Source organism: Schistocerca gregaria, chromosome 2 (genome assembly GCF_023897955.1).
Source record: "Schistocerca gregaria isolate iqSchGreg1 chromosome 2, iqSchGreg1.2, whole genome shotgun sequence".
NCBI classification, from domain to species: Eukaryota; Metazoa; Arthropoda; class Insecta; order Orthoptera; family Acrididae; genus Schistocerca; species Schistocerca gregaria.
This window is the reverse complement of record NC_064921.1, coordinates 698,765,762-698,791,064: the sequence shown is the minus strand read 5'-3', so window position 1 is coordinate 698,791,064 and position 25,303 is coordinate 698,765,762. Positions and strand designations below refer to the sequence as shown.

Sequence of the window (25,303 nt, the reverse complement as noted above, 5' to 3'; positions counted from 1 at the left end):
ACAGTCTTTCACAGAATTTTTCACTTGGGAAGCTAGACCTGGTGTACTAGTATTGGAATTTCAAAATAACACGTTTCCTAAAATTCCACTGTAAAGAGTCAAAACCTTACTTATTATGTTATAGTAATATATTCTAATGCTTATATTTGCTAAAAAGCATATTCTAATCAGGAAATGAGAACTTGTAATTAAGCAGAACAAATACATATACATCTCACTTCTCAGACATATTCCATTGAATGTATTATAGAAAGAGGGCCTCAAAGTGCCTGAGAACAAATATCCTTCAAATAGAAGCCAATAAATGCCCCTTCACATCCATTGGGAAGTACTAGCTAAAATATTTGTACTTTAAGAGCTGTATTAGCTAATCGTCTTATTATGATCATAGTTCACAATCTCATTGAAGGAGGATACTAATAAAAACACCAGTGTTACTGAGGGTAAGCCATAGCCTGATTCATGTTTCCTTTGATATGGAAAGATCTAATGTTCTCTGTTTAAGAAAGATTACATAACAATGGTCTGTTGTTGCAGGATGTTAATGCAGTACAGATAGAAAACTACATTTGTCAAGAGTGACCACACAAATTATTGTACCTGTTTTAAAGTCTGGGAAAGGTTCTTTAACAGCAGAAGCAAAATGTCAAATCTAAGGAAATTGCCTGAGGCTGATGCTGTGATGACAAGAATCCTCTATGACTTACATTATTGAGAGTGAACACTCAAGGAAAGGCATTGATATTGACAACAAATTTTGAGGGACATTGGTTGTGCATATAAATGGCCCATGTTCCAAAAAGAAAAGGAAAAAAATCATTAAGCACATACAAATAGTGTGTGTACCTCAGAATTAATTACAACTGAAGAAGCAGTTAATGTTTGGCTCTCAATAATCGAGCAAAACACTAATTCTTGCAAATTCCAGAAGTACTTTGGTGCAATTAGAGCACTGGAAGTGGAAATCATCTACCACCAACTATATTTATAATGTGATGAAAGTAACAACAACTCAAATGTATGGGATATTGAGTGAGAAAAGTCTACTATTATTGGGCTGATATTTAAAGAACAGATGAGTTACACCCAACTCAGGCAGCCAGCTAAATAAGTTGTCTCCTTTACTCAGCCTCATCTGTGAGCAAGAAATGAAATGCACCAATAACAGCAGTGTGGTGCTGGCAAACAAATTGGTGGGATAGTGTAATAAATCCTCTGACTGATCTGGATATCGCTGCTCCTGTCCCCAGGTGTTCTAGATGTGTTCCTTTTGCCAGATGCTCTAGGCTCTTTTATATGTGCCGCATTTTTGACACCTATGTATTTCAGACCTATTAAGATGCAATATTACTCAGGTACATGCATGTTCTGCATGTGTTAATTCACAGAGTTGTATTTCAAGTCTGAATACCAAATAGCTGTTCAAAATTTGGGCTGCTCAGTTGGAGTAACTGTGCATTTGGTCATGGAGTCTTGTATTGCTGATTTCATCTTTGTTTTTAATTATTGGCTGTTGATGAAGATTTGAAAATGGTGCACTGCCATGCAAGTATAGAGGAAGAAATCTAGGAGATTTTCACTAGAAGCAGCACTGAGAATGAACCCTTTAATTGCAATGATAGTGATGACTTTTCAACAGAATCGTGATCTAAAATTCCTGGCCTGTATAAATCAACTTTGACAACACATCCTTCTGCATCTAGAAGAGATGAAAATTCTTTAGAACTGGAATCTTGTGAAAGAGAGTGAAATGAATGGAAAAAGAGCATGCTTTAGTGGCGTGTTTGACTATAAGAAAGATGATTTTTTGCCCATTTGTACATGGTTTTGGACAATTCAACTACAGATGGGCAAAGATTCCAGCCTTACATAATTTTTCCCTAATATTTGTAACACAAGGCACATGGAGTCTACAGTAAATGAAAGAAAAGATTTTATTTATGAGGAGGGCATTTATGTAAGAATCAGCCATTCTCAACATCTAGATTTGCATAAGCACTGTGCAAGCAACTTCACAGTGCTCGGCAAATGGCCTTTTGTACCAACATTATTCGTTTGCTGTCCTTTTCCATTCACATGTTGAGCAAGGGAAAATATGTCTGAATGCCTCTGTAGGTCACTTACTCTACCTTATTTTATTCTCTTGATCCATACTAAATATGTGATGGTGGCATTGGAATGATCACACAGTCATATTCAAATTCTGATTATCTAAATTATCCCCATAGGGTTTCATAATTACTTTGTTGTCTTTCTTCCAAGGAGTCTTACTTATTATGATCATATCAACACATCTGTAAATTAGTTCAATTTCTGTTGTGTTGCTTTCTTGATATAGACTCAAAATGCTGGAATAATAGTCTAATACTGATCAGAGTAGTACTGTGTTTTGTTTGTAGATTCACTTTCCCAGAACCCTTCCAACAAATCTAAATGTTTTATACCATTCCATAGTGGGTTCATTCCTATAAAAAGCTCTGCATTGACAAGTCTGTTGTTGGTCAAAGGGCTGTTTTCTTTCAAGAAGTATATTCTGTCCAAACAAAGTAAGTTAGCAAAATAAAAATATTATGCTGTGTGACAGTCAAAGTGGTTTTTGGGGAAAAAGTACTGACTAACATTGCAACAATATGAAGACATATTCGGAATGGGGACACACTCCCTATGCTGTAATTGGAACAGGGACTCCTTATGTCTGCAATTGGTATTCAATCTCAAACTTGTTCCTCTGGCTACATAGCCTTGGGTCACCTGCAATACCACTTCATAGGAGATGCAACATGCCAGAACTAAAGGACAGACTGAAATGCTGATGTTATGCTTGTCTCAAAGCTGTTCAGTAGAAGAAAAGTGCTTGAGATACAAAAGACTGATATAAAGACTGGTGAAAAAAATCAGCACGCTAGAATGTGTTACAGATTAGAACTCAAGTTTGGGGCAGTTGACAACAGTGCTCGATCAGATCAGTGTGAAGGACTGTGTAAGTGCTTGTGTTTTCCACAGTGCTGTAATATGGCAAAAAACAAAGAAAAGTTTTGTCTGCTTAGGGAGGAGAACTTGAAGCTTTTTGTGCAAAATGGAGGCAAGTTGGCAGATGCAGGCACTATGATCATTAGAATGCTCCAAAATATACTGTGAGGTATTTTCTAAATGTTGTTAAAAGTGAACACTGAAAGAAAGGTTCACCTTTATGTATACATGCAGTTTTCTGAAAACACAAATTTCCCCCAAAACTCAGGTATGAATGCAGAAAATGTAATATATCACTATGTGTTGAGACTTATCACCCAAAAGTTAAATATTGATTATTGATAGATGCACAGGAATATGAAATTACATTGATACTTCTGTAATTATTGTTTTTAATTTAAAAGAAGGCAATAAAAATACAGTATTAACCTTAAGAATGGCAGATCCAGGCTAATGAGTCGGTCACCTTCTTCACCTTTAGTTACCTTCATTCAGCGTTGTCACCATGTGTCACTTTTTTCTATTTTTGTCACCTTTTCAACCCTTTTTGCTTTTTTTGGAAGAAAATAATTTATTTACTTTTGTTTCAAAGTTTCAGTGTTCATGTTTGCTAATAGACTTTTTAGACTGCCCCTGTGATGAAAGTTGGCGTGGGAGGGGTCTTCTGAAATGTGAGATAGATTGTTTCTTTGTGATGTGTTGAGTGTGTGTTTATATTTTATGCAGTTGGTATTAGTGTCAAATACTCCTGTATTACAACTGCTCCTGTTTTTGTTCCATTTCTAATTTTGGTGTAGTAGCAAAACTGCTGCTGTGACACTGTTCAGTTTTGAAAATAAACTTTTCGAGATGGGGAAATAAAAATTCTGCTGTTACTGGCTAGAAGAGGCAGATAGTTTGAATACTACATTTAGAAGTACATTTAGAACTTCCAGATCAGAGACAATCTTCAAGTTCAGTATGTATGCCAACAATACGGATGTTGTGTACCAAGGATAGTTCCTGCACTGCTGAATTGATCTGGACAATGAAATTGGCAATTTCCAATTACTCTGTGGTTTCATGAAATGATATTTGTAACATTTTTAAGATGATGATTCCTTACTGTGTTCCTCAACATTTTCCACTTTTGCTTAAGAAATTGAGATATCTAATAAGTGTTGGAATGGCACCATATTTCTGGGAACATATGTTATGAGGAGAACGTTCATCAAATTACACATTGAATTTTGATGAAAGTACCAACATTAAAGATAAAATAAGAATTACAAACAGCCATTACCATATTGTCAGAGTGTAAGTGTTGAGTAATGCTTCACCTAAGAACTTTCTTCATCGGCATAGCAGATGGGGAAACATTGCATCAGAAATAGTGTGAGGCACTTTCTGTAGACAACTTGTCCCTAAATAAATGCCTTACTCTGGGATCAGATAGACCTAATGTCAATAAAAAAAAGTGTTTTGGCTTTCAGATAGTGATGTCAAGGAGACCCGAGGCAAACAACTTACAAATATCTGAATGTGCAAAATTTATATAGTGCAGAATGGGTATGTAAAGGCTTTGAAGTGTTAAGATGAAGTGTCTGAATCTCTGGTCCGCAGTTAATGTTATTTTGATGGTTGGTCTGTTTGCTGGGAAGAATTTGAAAGAACTCAGTAACATTCCACATCACAAGTTTTTGAGGCATACAACAAGGTGATGTATTTTAGGACCTTCAATCAGTAGGATTTTATGCCAGTGGAATGGTATTCAATATTACTTACTTAAGCATATGTCTCTAAAAAAACAATTCTGCTACTGTTCAGTCCAAATTCTTCAATATCATTGTAACTGCTATAAAGAAACCTTAAATGAAAACAGAACTTCATTTCATAGTCTCATCTCCACATGTATTCAGTAAGTTCACACAATATTTTCAAAGCCAAACACGTTTGATCCAGAAGATGCATACAGAAATATAAAACATACTTCAAACTTTTTGGCTCGTGTTTTGAAGGTATCTGCTTTGAGGAAAATTGAGAATATTTGTGAAGCTCTTCATAATGCTCTCTGTATGTTGGATAATCTGCTTCCTCTTGAACAACTACTTGTTAGCAAGTGATTAACTGAAGAGGTGAGTAACCTGTAAGAACGAGAGAAGTTATGGTTTCTAAAGAATGTCCAAAAAACATTACATCATAGAGTGCAAACATGTGGTTGAAAAGATGTGCCTATCAAGTGCACCACTGAAAAGCTTTAGGTTTTTAATGCCAAAGAAAGAATAAAGAGCAGAGGCTGGAATGACATATTAATGATTGCAGAAGTGATGCCAGTTGATATCTGCTACTTATTTGATGAGTGGAAGGTTCTTCAGTCTAAAAAAAAAAGGTGATGCAGCTTTAGATAATGAAAGGAAATAACAATTACTGGCAGCAGCATGTCTCAAAATGAAAGTGATCACCCATTGAGTTAAAGTATCCAAATTTGTCAAAAGTTGTTAAGGCTTCTCCTATAATTTCCCATGGAAATGCAGACATAGAGAGTACATGATATTCTGTTTAGAAGCCAGCATTCGAAGACAAGGCTATGCAATGGCCAAAAGATCTTTAAACAGTGTTTTGACTGCGAGGAATGTTGTGAAATGATGCCCACGTTTTCTCTTTGTGTCCATTGACTCACAGCTCTTAAGAACACTGACTATATATAGAGGCATCAGAAGAACTTCTCTCAATTCTCAGCTAAACTCAACAAAGTCCTCAGAAAATGATTTAAAGGCAGCAAAGTTGGTTCAGGGTATGATTTGAGGGTGCATGAAAGTGGAAGAAAGAGTGAAAGAAAGGGGAGTGGAAGATCTTGAGAAAAGAAAGTCTATTAAAATTACTTCATTGTTTATGAAAATTCGTAAGAAACAATAACTGAAAAATATTTTCTTGATCTTTTTCCAGTGTTGTGAAGTGTATAATGTCATTGTTGTAAAAATGTGATGTAGATTTTGTTTGTGAATTACGAGTACCAATGCATTTTGTATATATCAGTGAATATTTATGAAGGAAAAAAATGGCCATACTCCATCTTGAGTCACAATAGAGAAATTTATTAATGTCTGAACCAACATTTTTGGTGGGTGATTATAAATGAAAAGAGTTTATTTGTACCAGATCTGTTTTTAGAAATAATTTGTCACCTTTTAATCATCATTTTTCAAATATTTTGTCACCTTTCCCACATTTTTCAAGTGCCACCATGGCTCGTTACCCTGCAGATCAGACAGGAGGATGGATAAAATATATAAAAATAATAGTTATAGTCATGACAAACTCATAGATTTCAGAGGTTTCAGGTGCTATAGGATCAGTTTAGGGAGTGCAGTATCAAAATTAAAAGCTATTTGTAAAAATTATGCTGGTAGCACACATGAATGGAAATGCTTGGATATTTAGGTTTCTGCAGTGCTTATTTGGTAATTTACATCTAAAAGGTTGAATATAAAACATCATTGTGCCAAAGAAAACTCTGAAGGAATGGTCCAGTCTGATATGTTGAAACCTACCTGGTAATTTTTCACACAGGAAGAATACACCAAAAGAAATGCACTTTCAAAATTTGTTTTAAAAATATTGAAGTTATTCATTTTTGCCACTTGAAGAACTGCTTGTAACTGTGGTTTGTACAGACCTTTCTGCCTGGTGCAGAAATCAGTGAATAAGCAGAGGCAGCTGTGACAATAGAATGTAGCACCACATAACATGAAATTCAAAGTGCACAGACATGGATATTAAGCATTAAAATTGTAGCAGAAATGTCTCAAATCATTAATTTTTTGAATAACTTGAACTTGCAGTTCATACTGGCAGCTAAACTGTTGCAGTTGTAATTTGTACAGAAGTGACTTGCAGTGGATAGAAAGTCAGTGCAGTGTATGATGATACATCACATATGACTTCTATCATTTGTGACTTGAATTTGTTGAAATTAAATATTTTGTAACAGTTCCTGTTCACAGTTAGTATCATAATTTTTGAATACTGTTTATTTTTCTAACAATGAAACAGTTCCATGTTTATTCAAAACAAAAAGCCATATTAGTTTTGAGTGTCATCCAAATTATGTTAAGTCTTTTGTCACACTCCAAAAGACAGGGATGGTGTTATGTCCCAGTCAAGAGTCCAGTAAAAGCAATGAAATATTTTCAGCAAGTGATAATAAGTCATTTCAGATGTAACACTGAAAATTATATTTTCCCATTTTCCCAGATTAAAGATTGTCGGAAGGACTTCGAATGTGGTCAGGTGATCAGGTGTCAGTAGTGTATGCGAGATTGCCACACTCCTAAACATCCATAAGTACACTGTTTCCGATGTGATAGTAAAGTGGAAACGTGAAGGGACACATACAGCACAAAAACGTACAGGTTGACCTCATCTGTTGACTGACAGAGACCGCCGACAGTTGAAGAGTGTCGTAATGTGTAATAGGCAGACATCTGACCAGACCATCACACAGGAATTCCAAACTGCATCAGGATCCACTGCAAGTACTATGACAGTTAGGTGGGAGGTGAGAAAATTTGAATTTCATGGTTGAGCAGGTGCTCATAAGCCACACATCACACCGGTAAATGCCAAACTATGCCTCGCTTGGGGTGTAAGGAGTGTAAACATTGGATGAGTGGATAATGGAAAACGTTGTGTGGAGTGACGAATAATGGTACACAATGTGATCGTCATCTGCCAGCATGTGTAATACCAACAGTAAAATTCAGAGGCAGTGGTGTTATGACCCCTTGTCATTTTGCGTGGCATTATCATAACACAGGCCTATGTTGATGTTTTAAGCACCTTCTTGCTTCCCTCACTGTTGAAGAGCAATTCGGGGATGGCGATTGCATCTTTCAACACGATCGAGCACCTGTTCACAATGCACAGCCTGTGTCAGAGTGGTTTCATGACAGTAACATCTCTGTAATGGAGTGGCCTGCATAGTCCTGACCTGAATCCTTTAGAACACATTTGTGATGTTTTGGAATGCCGACTTCATGCCAGGCCTCACTGACCAACATTGATACCTCTCCTCAGTGCAGCACTCCATGAAAAATTGGCTGCCATTCCCCAAGAAACCTTTCAGCACCTGATTGAATGTATACATTCGAGAATGGAAGCTGTCATCAAGGCTAAGGGTGGGCCAACACCATATTGAATTCCAGCATTACCGATGAAGGGCGCCACGGCCTTGTAAGTCATTTTCAGCCAGGTGTCTGGATACTTTTTATCATGTAGTGTAGAAAGAACTGCTGCAGTATAGTACAGAAAACAACCAAAAGAAATTGCAATGAGACAAACAGAAATGACACTTTTATTCAAGTTCAATAACAACGATGAAGTCACTGTGATTCGTGATGGTCCCCTGGACATTACGAAAGGTGAGACATGGTTTTTAATATGGTTTGTGTTCAATGTGTATGGCAATACATGCTATGCAATGTGCTCCATGCTGCCCATAACGTTAATAAGAGTTATTCTCCACCAGTGCTGTTGCCAAATGCTGGACGGTCATCGGTGCCTCAATGCATCTCACACTTGTTCAGTAGGATTTTAAGTCTAGATAATGGACAGGTCAGTCCATTTGTCAAATATCCTCTTATTCAAAAAGATCCATCTGCACTGTTTGATGTGGTTGTGTATTGTCATTCATAAAAATGAAATCAGGGCAGTTTTCAGCCCTGAATACACACATTGTGAAGGGGTACCATGTCACAATAACAGCGACTGGAGAGTGTACCATGTTCAAAAATTTGGAGATCAGTACACCTATGCAAATTTATGCCTTTCGTCACAATAACACCTAGATCACCAAACCGATAATGTTAGACAGTGTTATTGGTTTTATTTTGTGTCCCCACCCCTTGCCATGTGAAGGTATGTCCAGAACAACTATCCAGACTGAATTTGCTCCTTTTGGTCTAATTCCTGTGCTCTTGTCACCATTGCAGATGGTGCCATCAATGTGCAGGTGTCAGCAGAACACAACATACTGGTCCTCGTGCAGAGAGACCATCCCCATGCCACTGTGGAGTGTGAAATTTCATGCCTTGCACTTCTGTTAAATGAGGTTGTAATTGCACCCGCTGTTTGAAGTGGGTCCCTTTTTACCTGTTACAATGTTACGGTAATCTGCTACTGTAGAAGACCCATCACCTTACTTCCATTTCCCCGAGAATTCCGCCCATATGAAGTCATTCAAATGTTGTATCCAAGCCATTTTGTAATGAAGACCCTCCACCACAGTGCATCATAATTTCTTTTTCTCGTACCTTCAACTGCCTCATGTTGTGAAGGTGGTGATCCTGCACTTTCATTCATTTCCGCTAAGCTATTAATATCTATCTCATCCTTAAGTTTTGCAGAGCTTCGTACTTCATCCAGTCTTGCTACGAAGACTATTTCAAAAATTTATTTGCTATAGATTAAACATGAACGTATTATCTGTCAGAAGATAACATAATATATTTATGTTGTGATAATTAACAGTTGATAATGAGAAAGAGAATGAAACAATTCATTTAATGTGGCTAAGGGGCACTTGGGTTCCAGCACAGTTGATTGCTCTCAAACTGTGGCTAGTTGTAGATTCAGCCACTCAGTTCCTGAACAACCTGTCCACAACACACCACCTGTGGCTTCTTCAACTCGACGAGTTCCTTCATTTGGTTGGTTGATTGATTTGGATGAAAGGACCAAAGGCGAGGTCACTGGTCCCCTTCAGTTTCTTTGCCACTTGATAATGCATCCCATTATCAGGTCCACTAAACTATTGAGTCAGAAATGATCCTCCAGCAAACCTTTTGTTCATAATCCCCAATACTCAAATGCTGCTAATCCCCTGGTCCCTGTTGTTACTTTTATGTTTGTAACTTTTCACTTTTTTCAGTAATTCTCATATGATAATTGATAACCACCTGCCTTCCCCTCTGTTTCCTTCCATTACCTCCTGTAGTGTCCTGTGGTCAGCAGGAAAGAACTAACAGTCAAGTTTGTTATAATTAAAGAAAACTGCCTTTTTGATATGCACTAATTTTAAAAAAACGAGAACAAGAAGCAAACCCCGCAATTCTTGTGGTAGCAAAATCAGATAAGAATACAAGACCATGAAAGAAAATAATGACCAAAATCTACTCTGAATGCTACGACAAGTGTTTACTATGCTAGAGCCTGTGTAAGTACTGACCAGAGCTGTTATAACTGTAGGTAAACATTGCCAGTCTGACTGTCCAGCCGTGCTTATAATGCCGAGTTGGCGGAGTGCTGCATGAATCACTTGAGTTCCAATTGGTGGAATGTGTCACATGTCTTCTGGCGAAATAGTTCCGTGTTTATTTTGAGAGCCTGTTATTGTTTACATCCGTTGGCAAGGTTTCGATCTGAGCTCTTGAAAGGAGTTCGGCAGCCCATCTTGCTTGTCTGTTGTGCAGGCCCTCTAACTGATAAGGGGCTGCTGCGACACCTCCCAACACCTTCTTGCCCTTTAACAGCCCCCACCCCCCCTCCCGGCCCCATGCCCCCTACACACACACACACACACACACACACACACACACACACACACACACACACACACACACACCACTCCCATCCACCTGTTGTAGTTGCCAAAACCTACAAGAACTACACATTATTTGGTCTATTACTCGCATGCCCACAAACAACAGTGTGGACTAGAGACAGGTCACAATTAGTCCACATGGGAAATACCAGGCAGCATTGGGACATTGTCTAGCAGAATAACTGTTTCCAAATCCAATTCTGTTGGTCAGTGTCATGTGGATCCTGGGTAGCTCTTGATAAGTGATTGAGTGTTAGCAGCAGTCGCAATTATTTGGGGAGTTCATTGACATATGCTTGGAGGCATGAACCACTAACGATGCTGAGACTTCCTGGCAGATTAAAACTGTGTGCCGGACCGAGACTCGAACTTGGGACCTTTGCCTTTTGCGGGCAAGTGCTCTACCGACAGGAGAGCTAGTTCTGCAAGGTTCGCAGAAGAGCTTCTGAAAAGTTTGGAAGGTAGGAGGCGAGGTACTGGCAGAAGTAAAGCTGTGAGGATGGGGCGTGAGTCGTGGTTGGGTAGCTCTGTCAGTAGAGCACTTGCCTGCGAAAGGCAAAGGTCCCGAATTCGAGTCTCGGTCCGGCACACAGTTTTAATCTGCCAGCAAGTTTCATATCAGCACACACTCCGCTGCAGAGTGAAAATCTCTTTCTGGAGACTAATGATGCTGTGTCCTCTAGATTGCAGTGCCAACCTGCTGAGCCATATTTATTGATAGTGTAGCTAGGCTCCTCATGCCTGGATCTTTGAAATACAGAATTCCTACTGCCCCACTGCCCCATCTGCTGCCTCCTAGCAACCTGAACAACCACTGACAAGGCCCAGCAGAAATGAAGATTGCAAAAAAAATTTAGATGTAGTTTTTTTTTTTTTTCATGTTTAAATCCCTAAAGATGATTCCAATGAAACCCTGTAGACAAAATTTTCTAGTTTCATCTACAGAATTTCACAGAAACAGATTACATGTGTATGAATATCTTGTAAAGGGGGTTGGGGGGGGGGGGGAGATTAGTGTTTAACGTCCCGTAGACAACGAGGTCATTAGAGACGGAACGTAAGCTCGGGTGAGGGAAGGATGGGGAAGGAAGTCGGCCGTGCCCTTTCAAAGGAACCATCCCGTGAGACATTAATGTGCATGGTATTGTAACACTGTATGAAAGTGTACTCTGACACACGCTGAATAGTAAAACATTTTTCACTTAATTCAATTAATATTTGACCTAATTTTTTGGTGTCTTTGTTGAACAGTGTTATTTTGAAATTAAATAATTGTATCTTGCATGTGTTGACTCCAAGTTTCTAAACAAGGATTGTGATTAAGGAAGCTCTTTCAGTTGCAGAAAACAACATAATGTGAGAAATATCAATGAATTAAAAGCCTACACCTTAAGCTTTTAAAAATGCTGTATTCTGTAAGATGATGATTTAATCTATTGAATTAGCCACGGGTGTGATTTAGCTTATAAGCTGTGGTCGTGCAGGAACATTTATACACTACTGTTTGTAAAATGTGAAACACTCACGACCAATTGTGTGCAATATGCCACAATAAGAGGATGTGTAGGACAGTGGAACCACAATAAGTGATTTAAAGTGAGAGAGGTTGTATGCACATAGGCCCAACAGTGCCATCTCTTGGGTGACCGGACAGGCCAGTGTTATGCAACAGCCAGTCAGTGCAGAGCCATCATACAAAGTGGAAATGCATAACCAAGTGCCACTATGCCTCGCCGACATCACAAGGTGGAATATCGACATATGACTGCATTCAAATGGGGCAGAATGATTGGGCTGTGATGCATGTCTGTCATTCCATGATGTTGTGGCCTGTACACGGCATGCTTCATCGACAGTGAGGCATATGTGTAACCAGTGTAGAGAAGGTGGCCATACACAGTGCCAACAGGGTAATGGATGGCACAGTGTGACCACAGCGAAAGATGACTGCTATCTTATCCACTTGGCCTTAACGAACAGAACAGCTTCATCCCTAGTGTTGGCACGACATTGGAGCTCTGCAATAGGTGTCAACATGTCTGTGTTGATGGTTCGACATCATCTTTGGCAGGCTCACTGGTGACATGCATGCCATTGCACTTCCAGTGACCAGAACCCACCAATGCCGGAATGGACGTGTAAATGCCAACACTAGTGTGCTGAGTGGCAAAACGTTGTGGTTTAGGATGAGTCCTCCTTCAACTTGTCCTACAAGCTGCATACATGTTTGACGCCACTGTAGCGAAGTAATCAGGCAGATTGTGTTGTCGATCGCCGTAGCGGACAAATGCCAAGTATGATGGTTTGGGGCATCATAGCCTATAACACAGGTTCTCACCTCCTGTGTCTTGAGGGGAACCTGAACAGCTGCTGCTATATCAGGGAGGTCTTACAGCCTGGGGCATTGCCCCTCTTGCAGGCTATTCCATATGCCATATTTCAGCAGGACAGTACTCAGCCGCACGAAGCGAGAAATGTGTAAGTCTTCTTCGAAGAATGACAGTACCACTGCTTCCTTGGTCTGGGCATTCGTCTAACACCCATCACGAGCATGTCTGTGATGTAGTCGGTCGACAGCTTGTTTGTTCAGGTCCTCTTGCAGCCACAGTTGATGCTTTGTGGATGTGCTTAGAAACTGTGTGGCTGAGTATTCTCCACTAGCATATTCATTTACAGGTTGGTAATTCTACTCATTTGTGTAGTTTCATGTCCGTAATAAGCAGAATAAATTTCTTTTTCATCAGATCTGTCAGTCTTGGCGTCTTATCACCTGTGGTACTCCTTGTAGTGTCAGCTGTCATGATCAAGATAGAAACATTTCATTTTAGTTATTGTTGGCGCTTGTTAGAGCAGAGTTTCTAAATGGGTTGCACTGTTTTAAGACTGGGATGACACTATTAGAAGAAGATATAATAATAATAATAATAATAATAATAATAATAATAATAATAATAATAATAATAATAATAATAATCTATTATTATTATTATTATTATACACATCTCATCAGCGAAGCTTCACAGGATTTTCTTGTTGTAAATACATTGTGTTATAATTACAGCACAAACTGTCAAGTGATGATATGATATGGTCCCCCCCCCCCCCCCCCCCACACACACACACACACACACACACACACACCCACACACACACACACACACACACGCCACCCGTATTCCATTCTTGAGTTTCAGCCAGTGCTTTTGCTATAACATTGATACATGTAATAATACTTCTATTTAGTCTCTCCCTTATCCTCTCCTTTCAGCCAGGCTTGTGTTGTGATATCTATCCATGTGTCAGTGCCATGTTATTTCCTGTCTGTGGAATATAATCTATGTTGTCATTTGTAAGTGTATCAGATGTGTTCAAATCCTGACCCAAGCCAGTCATTTTCAGAATATTCTGGTAATTTCTGTGAATGGTATATTTGTGAATTTCACTTACAGCCTGTGGAAAGTTACTGGCAAGTGAGCTTGCAGAAGAATCCCAGGCTGTGGTTTTATCTAATCTCACTCTGTTGGTGGCTGATCTCCCAGTTGTTCAAGCGGAACTTAAGAAAACTCAAGAACTTACAAAGTCATTACAGAGCAGTGCAGTTCAACTCCAGCGTGGTAAGTGAGGTAAAAGAAAAAGACAGTTTATGTTGTGGCATCAATTCAAAGAAAATCAACCCACTAACTTCTTAAATTTTGTCATAAGCAGTTAAAATATCTCAATGTGATAAAACCATGTGGAATATGAAATAGTCTACTCGTTTTATCCTGTTTATATTTTTTGGCATGTCATGTAACTCTTTAATGATTCTATAAACAGCATTGTGTTTTTTTCTCTTGTATTAATATCTGAAGGTGTTTTGTGGACTAAAGCACATAATGATTATACAAGGGTGGACTTCCAAACACTTCCTCTTCTTTCTATATGACTGTCAAATTTATATGGAGGTGAGACTTTGTTAAATCTGAGTTAGATTGAAGAACGTGCAATTTTGTGGTTTTGCTACAATGTTTTTACCAATTGCAAAATAAGACTGTTATTTGCAGTACTCACTTACAGTAAACACATAATTAATAGAATCATTTTTATATTCCTTCTTTGTTTAGAATAAAAATTCTTTCAAGTCAATTAACCAAATAATTTTTAATGGTTTCTTGCTCAAACCACATCACATACACACTTGTTAAAAACATATAAATATCGAATATATTCCCCAAGTTAGTTCAAATCCAAAAATACATTTTCTTAAAATGGGTCTAGTGTGTTACATCATGCATTTAATACTGGTCACTTGTGCTAGTCCTCAGTTCCCTATTGACTGAGGTGGTGCAGTCCACAGAACTTAACAGGCAGAAAGGTGGCATTTCACATCCACATGCGACCATCCATCATATTTGTGTGCCATGTGGCGACACACTACCTCTTAAAACATATTCCAGGATATTGACTCGGAAAACTGTTCAGCCAATGTACTGTCCACGCCCCCCCCCCCCCCCCCCCACCTTCAACCCCCCCCCCCAAATCATTCTAAGGTTGTGCTCTGCAGTTAATAACCTCATCATCAATAGAACATTAAATACTCTCTCTCTCTCTCTCTCTCTCTCTCTCTCTCTCTCTCTCTCTCTCTCTCTCTCTCTCTCGTCTCTCTCTTCCATAATATAAACTCTGAGCGTGATTAAACACCCTCCATTGGGCCTTAGAGTGGCAGAACCATGACTTAACTGCCTGGATCGTAAGAATAGATAAATTTCCATATAATAAAACTTAAACCTCAAGTTGTGTTGCGTGCTTATTGTGTAAATGGCTGTTAAGTTGAACTAATTGTTAGTGGGGAACCTCTTTGGTTATGATGTGTGTATAGATAAATTTACAGTGTTACCTTCACCCAGTGCTTCACATAATCTGATGGTTTTGAATGAAACTATACAATGTGATAATCAGCAAAAATTTTGCTAAGGAATCAACAGGTCAGTTGAGTGCATTTCAAAATTCCCCAAGTGTCTGGCTGTTGTGAAGCAAATAATTTCACTTGTATGTTAAGACCTAGCTTTGACTTTGACTTTGTACAACAATGCAGTGTCTCACTCTGTCTAATCATTATGGTCAACAACCAGCCTCACACATACTATCCAACACTGACTTTTCTTGGTGAACTGATGCCTTGAAGCAAGTACCTAATATGGAATTTCTGCCTGACAATGGTTTCAACCTGTCATGTTGTTCAGTGACAGCCACAGCATAAGAGTCAGAATTTTCATCCTATGATGCATTGATAATGGTTTGAAGATGAATCCAACTTTACATCAGTATTCATAAAGAGTGGTGTAACAAAACAGTGTATAATTCAGCTCCAGTTTGTTACTTTAGTGACAGCTGATGTACATACTAAAAATATAAATAAATAAGAATGATTCTTTAACTGTGAAGTGTAGCGCATGCAATTTTGAAACTTTCTGGCTGATTAGTACTGTGTGTTAGACTGATACTCAAACCAATGACACTGCTTATTGTGGGTAGTGTTCCAGATTTGAGACCTGATCTGGCACACAGTTTAAGTCTGCCAGGAAGTTTTGTAAATAAATGAAATTGGAAAAAAATACAGAAATTAACTGCTCATGGAAATAATACTCTTCAGTCCATTCCTTTTCTACACCTCATATTTATGACATGATTTCCTTCCTCCTTTCAGAATTATCAAAAATTCGAGCAGATTTGGAGGGAATGCTGAGAAACTGCAGTAGCAAGCCTGCCTGTCAAACTGCTATCGCAAGTCAAAATATACAAAATCTTAATACTACAGCAGATTTTACGAATGTAAGTACATGAAATTGTTCTCTTGAATGTCACAGTAGTAACACTTTCACATACTCAATTGTGTGTACTGTTTTGAGTGTCCTGATCAGTTTCCTGCAGACCAGTATCTCCATAAATATGTTTAGGTACATATATTTTCTTCAGAATAAGCAACATGTTAGAATTTGTCAGTATATTTTGAATGGTTGACAGGAATACAATGCGTACTTATTACTTGTCTATTTAGCAACAGCTAGAGGAGGGTTAAGAGGTAAAATAAACAGAAAGATATTGAAATACTGTTTCACTGGTTGTATTATTTTGCTGCAATGTTTTATGCACTAATTTATCTAGACTTCTGAAGAAGTTACTTGTCACAATAATGCTGTTTATTGACTAACTGTAAGGAGGAGCAACTTCCAGCACAGGTGATAGAAAAATGTGGAAGTTGCTTCTTCTAAAGATCAGCCAATTTATATATAAAGAAATTTAATAAAATTTCTGAACTCACTGATTTATTGTCAAACTCCTGTCTGTAAGATGTGTTGCTGTTGTTACATAATGTAAAAAATAAGTGTTGATTGACAGTTGCTTAGATGGTACAGTGTCTTTTCATAATTATGGACCTGAAAAATGAGCATTTGCTGTAGATGCAAATATAGATTTGAAGTTGCCATAAAAGGAAATTACCAAATCTCCAGCTATCATATTAAACAGTCAATCTCAAAGCATTAAGGCATCATCTTGATGCGCATGGTGTGTGTGTGTGTGTGTGTGTGTGTATATATATATATATATATATATATATATATATATATATATATATAAATAGAGGGAAACATTCCACGTGGGAAAAATATATCTAAAAACAAAGATGATGTGACTTAACCAAACAAAAGCGCTGGCAGGTCGATAGACACACAAACATACACACAAAATTCAAGCTTTCGCAACCCACAGTTGCTTCGTCAGGAAAGAGGGGAGGAGAGGGAAAGATGAAAGGATGTGGGTTTTAAGGGAGAGGGTAAGGAGTCATTCCAATCCCGGGAGCGGAAAGATTTACCTTAGGGGGAAAAAGGACAGGTATACACTCGCACATATCCATCCGCACATACAGACACAAGCAGACATTTGTAAAGGCAAAGAGTTTGGGCAGAGATGTCAGTCAAGGCGAAAGTACAGAGGCAAAGATGTTGTTAAGACAGGTGAGGTATGAGCGACGGCAACTTGAAATTAGCGAGGTTGGGGCCTGGCGGATAACGAGAAGAGAGGATATACTGAAGGGCAAGTTCCCATCTCCGGAGTTCTGACAGGTTGGTGTTAGTGGGAAGTATCCAGATAACCCGGACGGTGTAACACTGTGCCAAGATGTGCTGGCCGTGCACCATGGCATGTTTAGCCACAGGGTGATCCTCATTACCAACAAACACTGTCTGCTGTGTCCATTCATGCGAATGGACAGTTTGTTGCTGATCATTCCCACATAGAAAGCTTCACAGTGTAGGCAGGTCAGTTGGTAAATCACGTGGGTGCTTTCACACGTGGCTCTGCCTTTGATCGTGTACACCTTCCGGGATACAGGACTGGAGTAGGTGGTGGTGGGAGGGTGCATGGGACAGGTTTTACACCGGGGGCGGTTACAAGGGTAGGAGCCAGAGGGTAGGGAAGGTGGTTTGGGGATTTCATAGGGATGAACTAAGAGGTTACGAAGGTTAGGTGTACGGCGGAAAGACACTCTTGGTGGAGTGGGGAGGATTTCGTAAAGGATGGATCTCATTTCAGGGCACGATTTGAGGAAGTCGTATCCCTGCTGGAGAGCCACATTCAGAGTCTGATCCAGTCCCGGAAAGTATCCTGTCACAAGTGGGGCACTTTTGTGGTTCTTCTGTGGGAGGTTCTGGGTTTGAGGGGATGAGGAAGTGGCTCTGGTTATTCGCTTCTGTACCAGGTCGGGAGGGAAGTTGCGGGATGCGAAAGCTGTTTTCAGATTGTTGGTGTAATGGTTCAGGGATTCCGGACTGGAGCAGATTCGTTTGCTACGAAGACCTAGGCTGTAGGGAAGGGTCCGTTTGATGTGGAATCGGTGGCAGCTGTCATAATGGAGGTACTGTTGCTTGTTGGTGGGTTTGATGTGGACGGATGTGTGAAGCTGGCCATTGGACAGATGGAGGTCAACGTCAAGGAAAGTGGCATGGGATTTGGAGTAGGACCAGGTGAATCTGATGGAACCAAAGGAGTTGAGGTTGGAGAGGAAATTCTGGGATGATTGGGTTTGTGAATTTTAGGTAGAAGGTAGGGGTGCGGGGTGTTGGTGGGGTCAGGTGAAAGGTTTTGTAGGGGGCCTAAGGTTCTGAGGATTCCTTGAAGCTCTGCCTGAACATCAGAAATGGGATTACCTTGGCAAACTTTGTATGTGGTGTTGTCTGAAAGATGACGCAGTCCCTCAGCCACATACTCCCGGCGATCAAGTACCACGGTCGTGGAACCCTTGTCCGCCGGAAGAATGACGATGGATTGGTCAGCCTTCAGATCACGGATAGCTTGGGCTTCAGCAGTGGTGATGTTGGGAGTAGGATTAAGGTTTTTTAATGATTGAGAGGCAAGGCTGGAAGTCAGAAATTCGTGGAAGGTTTGGAGAGGGTGATTTTGAGGTAGAGGTAGAGGAGGTGGGTCCTGCTGTGACTGAGGACAGAACTGTTCCAGGCAGGGTTGAATTTGGATAGTGTCTTGGGGAGTTGGATCATTAGGAGTAGGATTGGATCATTTTTCTTCGTGGCAAAGTGATATTTCCAGCAGAGAGTACGAGTGTAGGACAGTAAGTCTTTGACGAGGGCTGTTTGGTTGAATCTGGGAGTGGGGCTGAAGGTGAGGCCTTTGGATAGGACAGTGGTTTCGGATTGGGAAAGAGGTTTGGAAGAAAGGTTAACTACTCTCTTCTCGTTATCCGCCTGGCCCCAACCTCCACTAATTTCAAGTTGCCGCCGCTCATACCTCACCTGTCTTTCAACAACATCTTTGCCTCTGTACTTCCGCCTCGACTGACATCTCTGCCCAGACACTTTGCCTTTACAAATGTCTGCTTCTGTCTGTGTATGTGCGGATGGATATGTGTGTGTGTGTGTGCGCGCGCGAGTGTACATCTGTCCTTTTTTCTTCCCCTAAGATAAGTCTTTCCGCTCCCGGGATTGGAATGACTCCTTACTCTCTCCCTTAAAACCCACATCCTTTCGTCTTTCCCTCTCCTTCCATCTTTCCTGAAGAAGCAACCGTTGGTTGCAAAAGCTTGAATTTTGTGTGTGTGTTTTGTTCATTGTGCCTATCTACCGGCGCTTTCCAGCTTGGTAAGTCTTGGAATCTTTGTTTTTAATATATTTTTCCCATGTGGTAGTTTCTTTCTATTTTATTTACATCATCATATCGCACCCAAAAAAAGTGGATGGAGGTGTTTGTGAAATCTGCCAAAAGTAAATGCTACATTTTCAGGTCCGTAATCATAATTAAACTGTGTTGTAGTGCTTTAAGTTTAAATGATGTAGCAATATCTCATTACGGTTTTCTTAATAATTTCTTTTTTTTTTTTTTTTTCATGCTGAAGCTACTTGACAGATACTTTCCAAAGGTATAAAAATTGCAAATGTTTTTCTTAGAAGCTTCTTAAAGAAATTGCATGGGAGGTTATGATATTTAGTTAGCATGTGTGTAATTTTTGCATGATTTAACTTCGGCAACAGACATCAAAATTTAAATAGCATGTTACTGGTTAACTAACTGAGTTTTGTCTTTCACAAGCATTGTTTGTGGCCACAGAAAAGTATAGCATTTCAGAAATTCCTTAGTGCATTCAGCTTTTTGGTTTATTTTAAAAGTTTTTTGTGTGGTTCAGGGATAGTAGAGCGTTTCACTCTGTAATGCTTTTTTAGATTATTTAGTAATCATTGAATGTAGAAAACTTATTCCGTCCTTGAATTGCTTGTTTCAGGTATAATATGCCTAACTTTCCCTATTATTCAACATTGTCATTTCTGTGTGGATGGTCAATCTTACAGTATTGTAAAATAAATCAAACCTCTTTTTCTGTTTGTAATGAAATTAGTAAATTATGAATCTGTAAAACACTGCAATTCTCAGGTGCCCTGCTGTTGTCTTTTGTTGATGTTACATAAGATGAATGATAACCCCACTGAGAAAAGTTAAATATACAGGGTGTCCCAGGAGGAATGATTAAATTCAGTGATATGGCAGATATGGCCATTTGTAGCAAAAGGTCTAGTAAATGTGGGCTTTAAAATGCATACCTTAAGAGCTATGAGCACTTTTTCATCTCTGATACAATGAAGCAAATATATTTTACTGCAAGCTCTGTTCTGTCCATATTTTGGGAGAAGGTGGTATGGACCAAAACAAGAAAAACATGTCCAGTTAACATGGGCTCTAAAACTGTACCTTAAGATGTGGGAGCACTTCTTGATCTTTTTCACTGTGAAACGCATCTCTTCTACTGAACAAGTGCTCATAGCTCTTATGGTATGCATTTTTCACCCCATGTTTATTGGACATTTTTTCTTTGTTTTGGTCCATATTACCACCTCTGAAAGTTTGTCAGTGGCGTAATGGTACACTTTGTATAATTTCTGCTATGAAATGTGAATTAGTAAGGAAAAGCAACACTAGAGCACCTGAGGATTCTAGAAGGCCAATGAATTGCAGACTCTTAATTAAAACTGGTAAATGAATAGCAACAGAAACAGCAAAGACTTTTTAATTTATTGTAATATGATATGCTTGTCTTCTGGCAGCTGATTCATTCATACTCACTACTTCATACATTAACTGCATTCTTGTTGATAAATGTGTGCATTTTTAATCTGTTTCTAATAGAGAATGTTTAATTGATTCCAAAATGAGACTGAATCAAGAACTTTAGTGGTAAAAACTTTATTCTTCCAACTGAAAAGTAAGTTTCAAAATTTTCCTGAAAACACACACACACACACACACACACACACACACACACACACACACACACACACTGGCTGTGCTTGTCTACATCAACTATTGCTCAGTATTTTCCTTTGTCCTATCATGGGCTGTTATGTGGCTGGTAAATTTAATTTCATCTTAAGGAAGCATCAGAAGATTACTCACTCAACGATATTGTTCACATTGTATGGGAAAATATACTTCTGCTCAGGCCTATCTTTTAACAAAACTTACTTTTCTCATAGTATTTGCAGCTATGCCACTCCACATGTTTAATACAATCTGTATTGACTTATCTTGGGTGACTGTTAGCTGTTCCCCCTTTGCATTGTCGTCTTTTGCTTGATTGCATCCTTGGAATAAAGTCTCTGTCCTCCAACAGCCATCTTCCCATTTTACAGCTCATTATCTGAGATATCTTTGAGAGGAAATGAATTAGATTTTATTTTTGTGCACTATATTGAAAATCTTTCAGTGATAACTCTCCTTTATGTAAAGAGTGAACCTTGGACATTTCAGATGAAAACTGTCCAGTTTTTTTAGATGTTCTGATATAGATACAAATTTTCATAGCAGGAATGAGACCTTTAATAGGTGGAGCTATGTGTGTACACTGCAGATCATGAGAGAGGAAGTCACATAAACTAAGTTTACAGAAAACTGTGGTTTCTGCTCCATTATGTTTATGAACTTCATCAAACTGTTTCTTTTTAGGGTTCCATATCTCCCCCAGTAAAACCAGAATCCTTATGGGATCACTCCCTTGTATGCCTTTCTGTCCAATTATTAAAAACCCTTTCTCTGAAGAATGAGTAGACATATCAAGTTGAAGTTTGTCACATACCAAGTTCTGTGTCCCTTGGCAGTGTAAAAAATTGAAGTTTGTAAGGCAGTGCAATCAATTTATGTCACATATTTTAATACTTTCAAACTCACTCGTTAAAACATATTGGGTACTTCATATTGGTTTAGAACCATGAAATTTTTACGAAAAGAAAGGCTTCACAATAGAGCCAAAGGAAAAATCCAGAAACTGTAAATTTGATGTTATATCAGGGAGAATTTTTTTTTTTTTTTTATTGTTTCTTGCCTGACTTGTGGTTTGCATGGCTGTCTAGTAAGACTCCTTTTTCTCAGGAACAAGTACACATATCAGGTTGAAATTTGTGTCACATACTAAGTTCTATGGTCCGTTGGCAGTATAATAAGCATTAGCTTATAAGTCAATGCCATCAAAAGGTATGACCTTTTATGTCACATATTTTGGTACTCACAAACTCACTCATCAAAACCTGTAGAGTACTGCTCTTTGATTTAAAATGACGAAATTTGGCAAGAAGTGAGGTTTTGCAGTAAAAGTAAAGGAAGAAATCCAAAGATTGTTAATTTGTAATTATATTACATTAAAATTTTTTCTTTTTCATTTGTTATCTGACTCATTATAGCGCCTTCACTTGTGTTCTGCATAGTATAATTAACATACATATTATGCACCCTAAGGCAGAAAAAGATGAAACACAATAAAAGAATTATCCGAATGGGATGGATATCAGTAGGTTTGTTGTATGTGTATAGACAAACAAATGATTACGATTACAGAAAAATTGAATGATTTATCCAAGAGAAAGAGCTTCACAAATTGAGAAAGTCTGTAATGTGTTGGTACAACTCTGGCCCTTATGCATGCAGTTACTTGGCATTAATTGATGGAGTTGTTGGATGTCCTCCTGAGGGATATTGTGCCAAATTCCGTGCAGGTGGCATGCTAGTTCGTCAAAATCCTAAGCTGATTGGAGCGTCCTGCCCATAATGCTTCACATCTCTCAATTGCTGAGAGATCTGGTGACTTTGCTGGCCAAGGTAGGGTTTGGCACGCATGAAGACAAGCATTAGAGACTTTCATGTTATGAGAGCAGACATTATCTTGCTGAAATGTAATCCCAGGATGGCTAGCTATGAAGGACAATAAAATGGGATGTAGAATATCATTGATGTACCACTGTGTTGTAAGGGAGCCATGGATGAAACTCTTGCTGCTTTACTTGATGTTGACCTCATCCTCACCCATGGTGAGCTCCACACTTCTGTTCACATTAAACGTACTAACGAACAACAGTACTCACATTTTGTCAGTTGCCATCCTTTCCATGTCAAATAATCCCTTCCATACAGCTCTGATACTCGAGGCAAATGTTTTGTTCAGTTGCAGATTCTTTACAGCAGTACCCACCATTCTTACCTCAGCCTTCAGTACTGCTGATCCCTCTATAGAACAACTTAATTGTACACTTCTTGTGTCTCAATATTATCCTTGTCTTAAATGTATCAGTCAGCTACTTTGACAAAGCTAAGACTTCCTAAATTCCTTACCTGAAATAAGGTCCATTATGTCCAACATTCTGCCTCCTCTCAATCTCCCCAATACTCATATTCTTGTCACTCTCTATGCTCTTTCTGCACCCATCTTCCTACCCTATTGCTCCTACTCCTGTGACAGTCCCTGATGTAAGGCTTGCCAATGCACCCTCCTACCACCACCACCACCAACAGCCCTGTAACTGGCAAAACATATACTATCAAAGCAAGAGCCACCTGTGAAACACCACCTTTAAATAAACACTTTGGTCTTTTACATTGGCATGTCTACCATCAAGTTATCACTTAGGATCAATGGACATAGATAGAGGGTGTAGACTGGCAACACAGAATACCCTCTTGCTGAGCATGCTCTACAACAGTATAGTCGTAACCTAGGCGCCTATTTCAACACAAGTGCCATTTAGGTTCTTTCTCCAGACATGAATTTCTCAGAACTCTGATGGTGAGAAGTTGTCTTACAACATGTTCTTGGTGCTCGCCACCCATCTGGGCTTAATTTACACGAATTTCTTCAGTCTCTGCATTTCTTATAAGAATCTGTTCCTTTCTTCACTCCCTTCTAATTTTCTATATCTTTATTTTCTGACTGGTCTATTTTTTCCCGTCCCCATCTCTACCCTCACACAAAGCACGTAGCTTTCTACTATTATTAATTCATGCACAATGTTTTGTCAGTATCTTGGTCTTCCATAATACCTTATCTTCCACCTGTAAACTTAGTGAGGTGACACAGTGATTAGCGCACTGGACTCACATTCTGAAGGACCACTGTTCAAACACATATCAGGCCATCCAGATTCAGATTTTCCGTGATTTCCCTAAATCGATTCAGGCAAATGCCAGGATGGTTCCTATGAAACAGCACAGCTGATTTACTTCCCCATTCTTCCGTAATCCAAGGGGACCGGTGACCTCACTGTTTGGTTCAGTCTCCCAAGTCAACCAATCAACCAACCAATCGGTCAGTCGACATTGTAAGCTCTTGGGTTTTCAAATCTTATCCAGTGCAGTCCCCAACAATCAGTCTTTGCTTCTCACCCCGTCTGCTAAGTCTGCCCAGACATGGGGTTCTTTGCAGCCTTTCCAAAATCTCCTCATTTCTTTACCCTCACCAGTCATTTTTCCTTCATCCCTCTTCTTTCCCCTTCAACTCTTCTGCTGGAAGGGGGAACCACTGGCTCTGGAAACATGCAAATTTCAGTACCATTATATGTGTTTTCTCCTGCTTGGTGAATAGATTTAATATCTTGGTTTAGATTTCAAAGCACCTATAGGTCAGAGAGACCCTGTTTTAGGGATAACACTACTGCCTACTTTCAGAAAAGGAGTGTACTACCTGTCTTAAAACTTTCTTTAGGCAATAGCCATGGTTACCTAGTCATCACACTTCATCCTGATTGGAAAACAAAACGGAACTTGACAGAATAAATGAAGATAGGAGTGTAGAATACCTAAACATTAAGAGATTGTGAAGAGACTAACTGCCCAGATAGGAACAATTATCAGTAATATGATACATGGAACATGTACCCAGATAATTGACCACCATAAACTGATATGTAAATACACCAAGTAGGTTTTTAGTGGTAGTGAACACTTAAAAAC

General features: G+C 39.1%; 1 protein-coding gene across 18 annotated transcripts in view; it reads left to right on the top strand.

The window, feature by feature from the left end:
- Positions 1 to 25,303, top strand: part of LOC126334787 (prominin-like protein) — a 503,842-nt gene that overhangs the window by 299,508 nt on the left and 179,031 nt on the right. For 12 of the 18 annotated variants that reach the window (XM_049997400.1, XM_049997403.1, XM_049997401.1 and 9 more), the window contains 2 exons: positions 13,999 to 14,163; positions 16,236 to 16,360. In XM_049997400.1, coding sequence (XP_049853357.1) covers positions 13,999 to 14,163; positions 16,236 to 16,360 — 290 coding nt within the window. Of the gene's footprint in view, positions 1 to 13,998; positions 14,164 to 16,235; positions 16,361 to 19,934; positions 19,959 to 25,303 lie in introns of all 18 variants that reach the window. The other 6 variants (XM_049997389.1, XM_049997391.1, XM_049997390.1 and 3 more) reach the window with 1 other exon arrangement.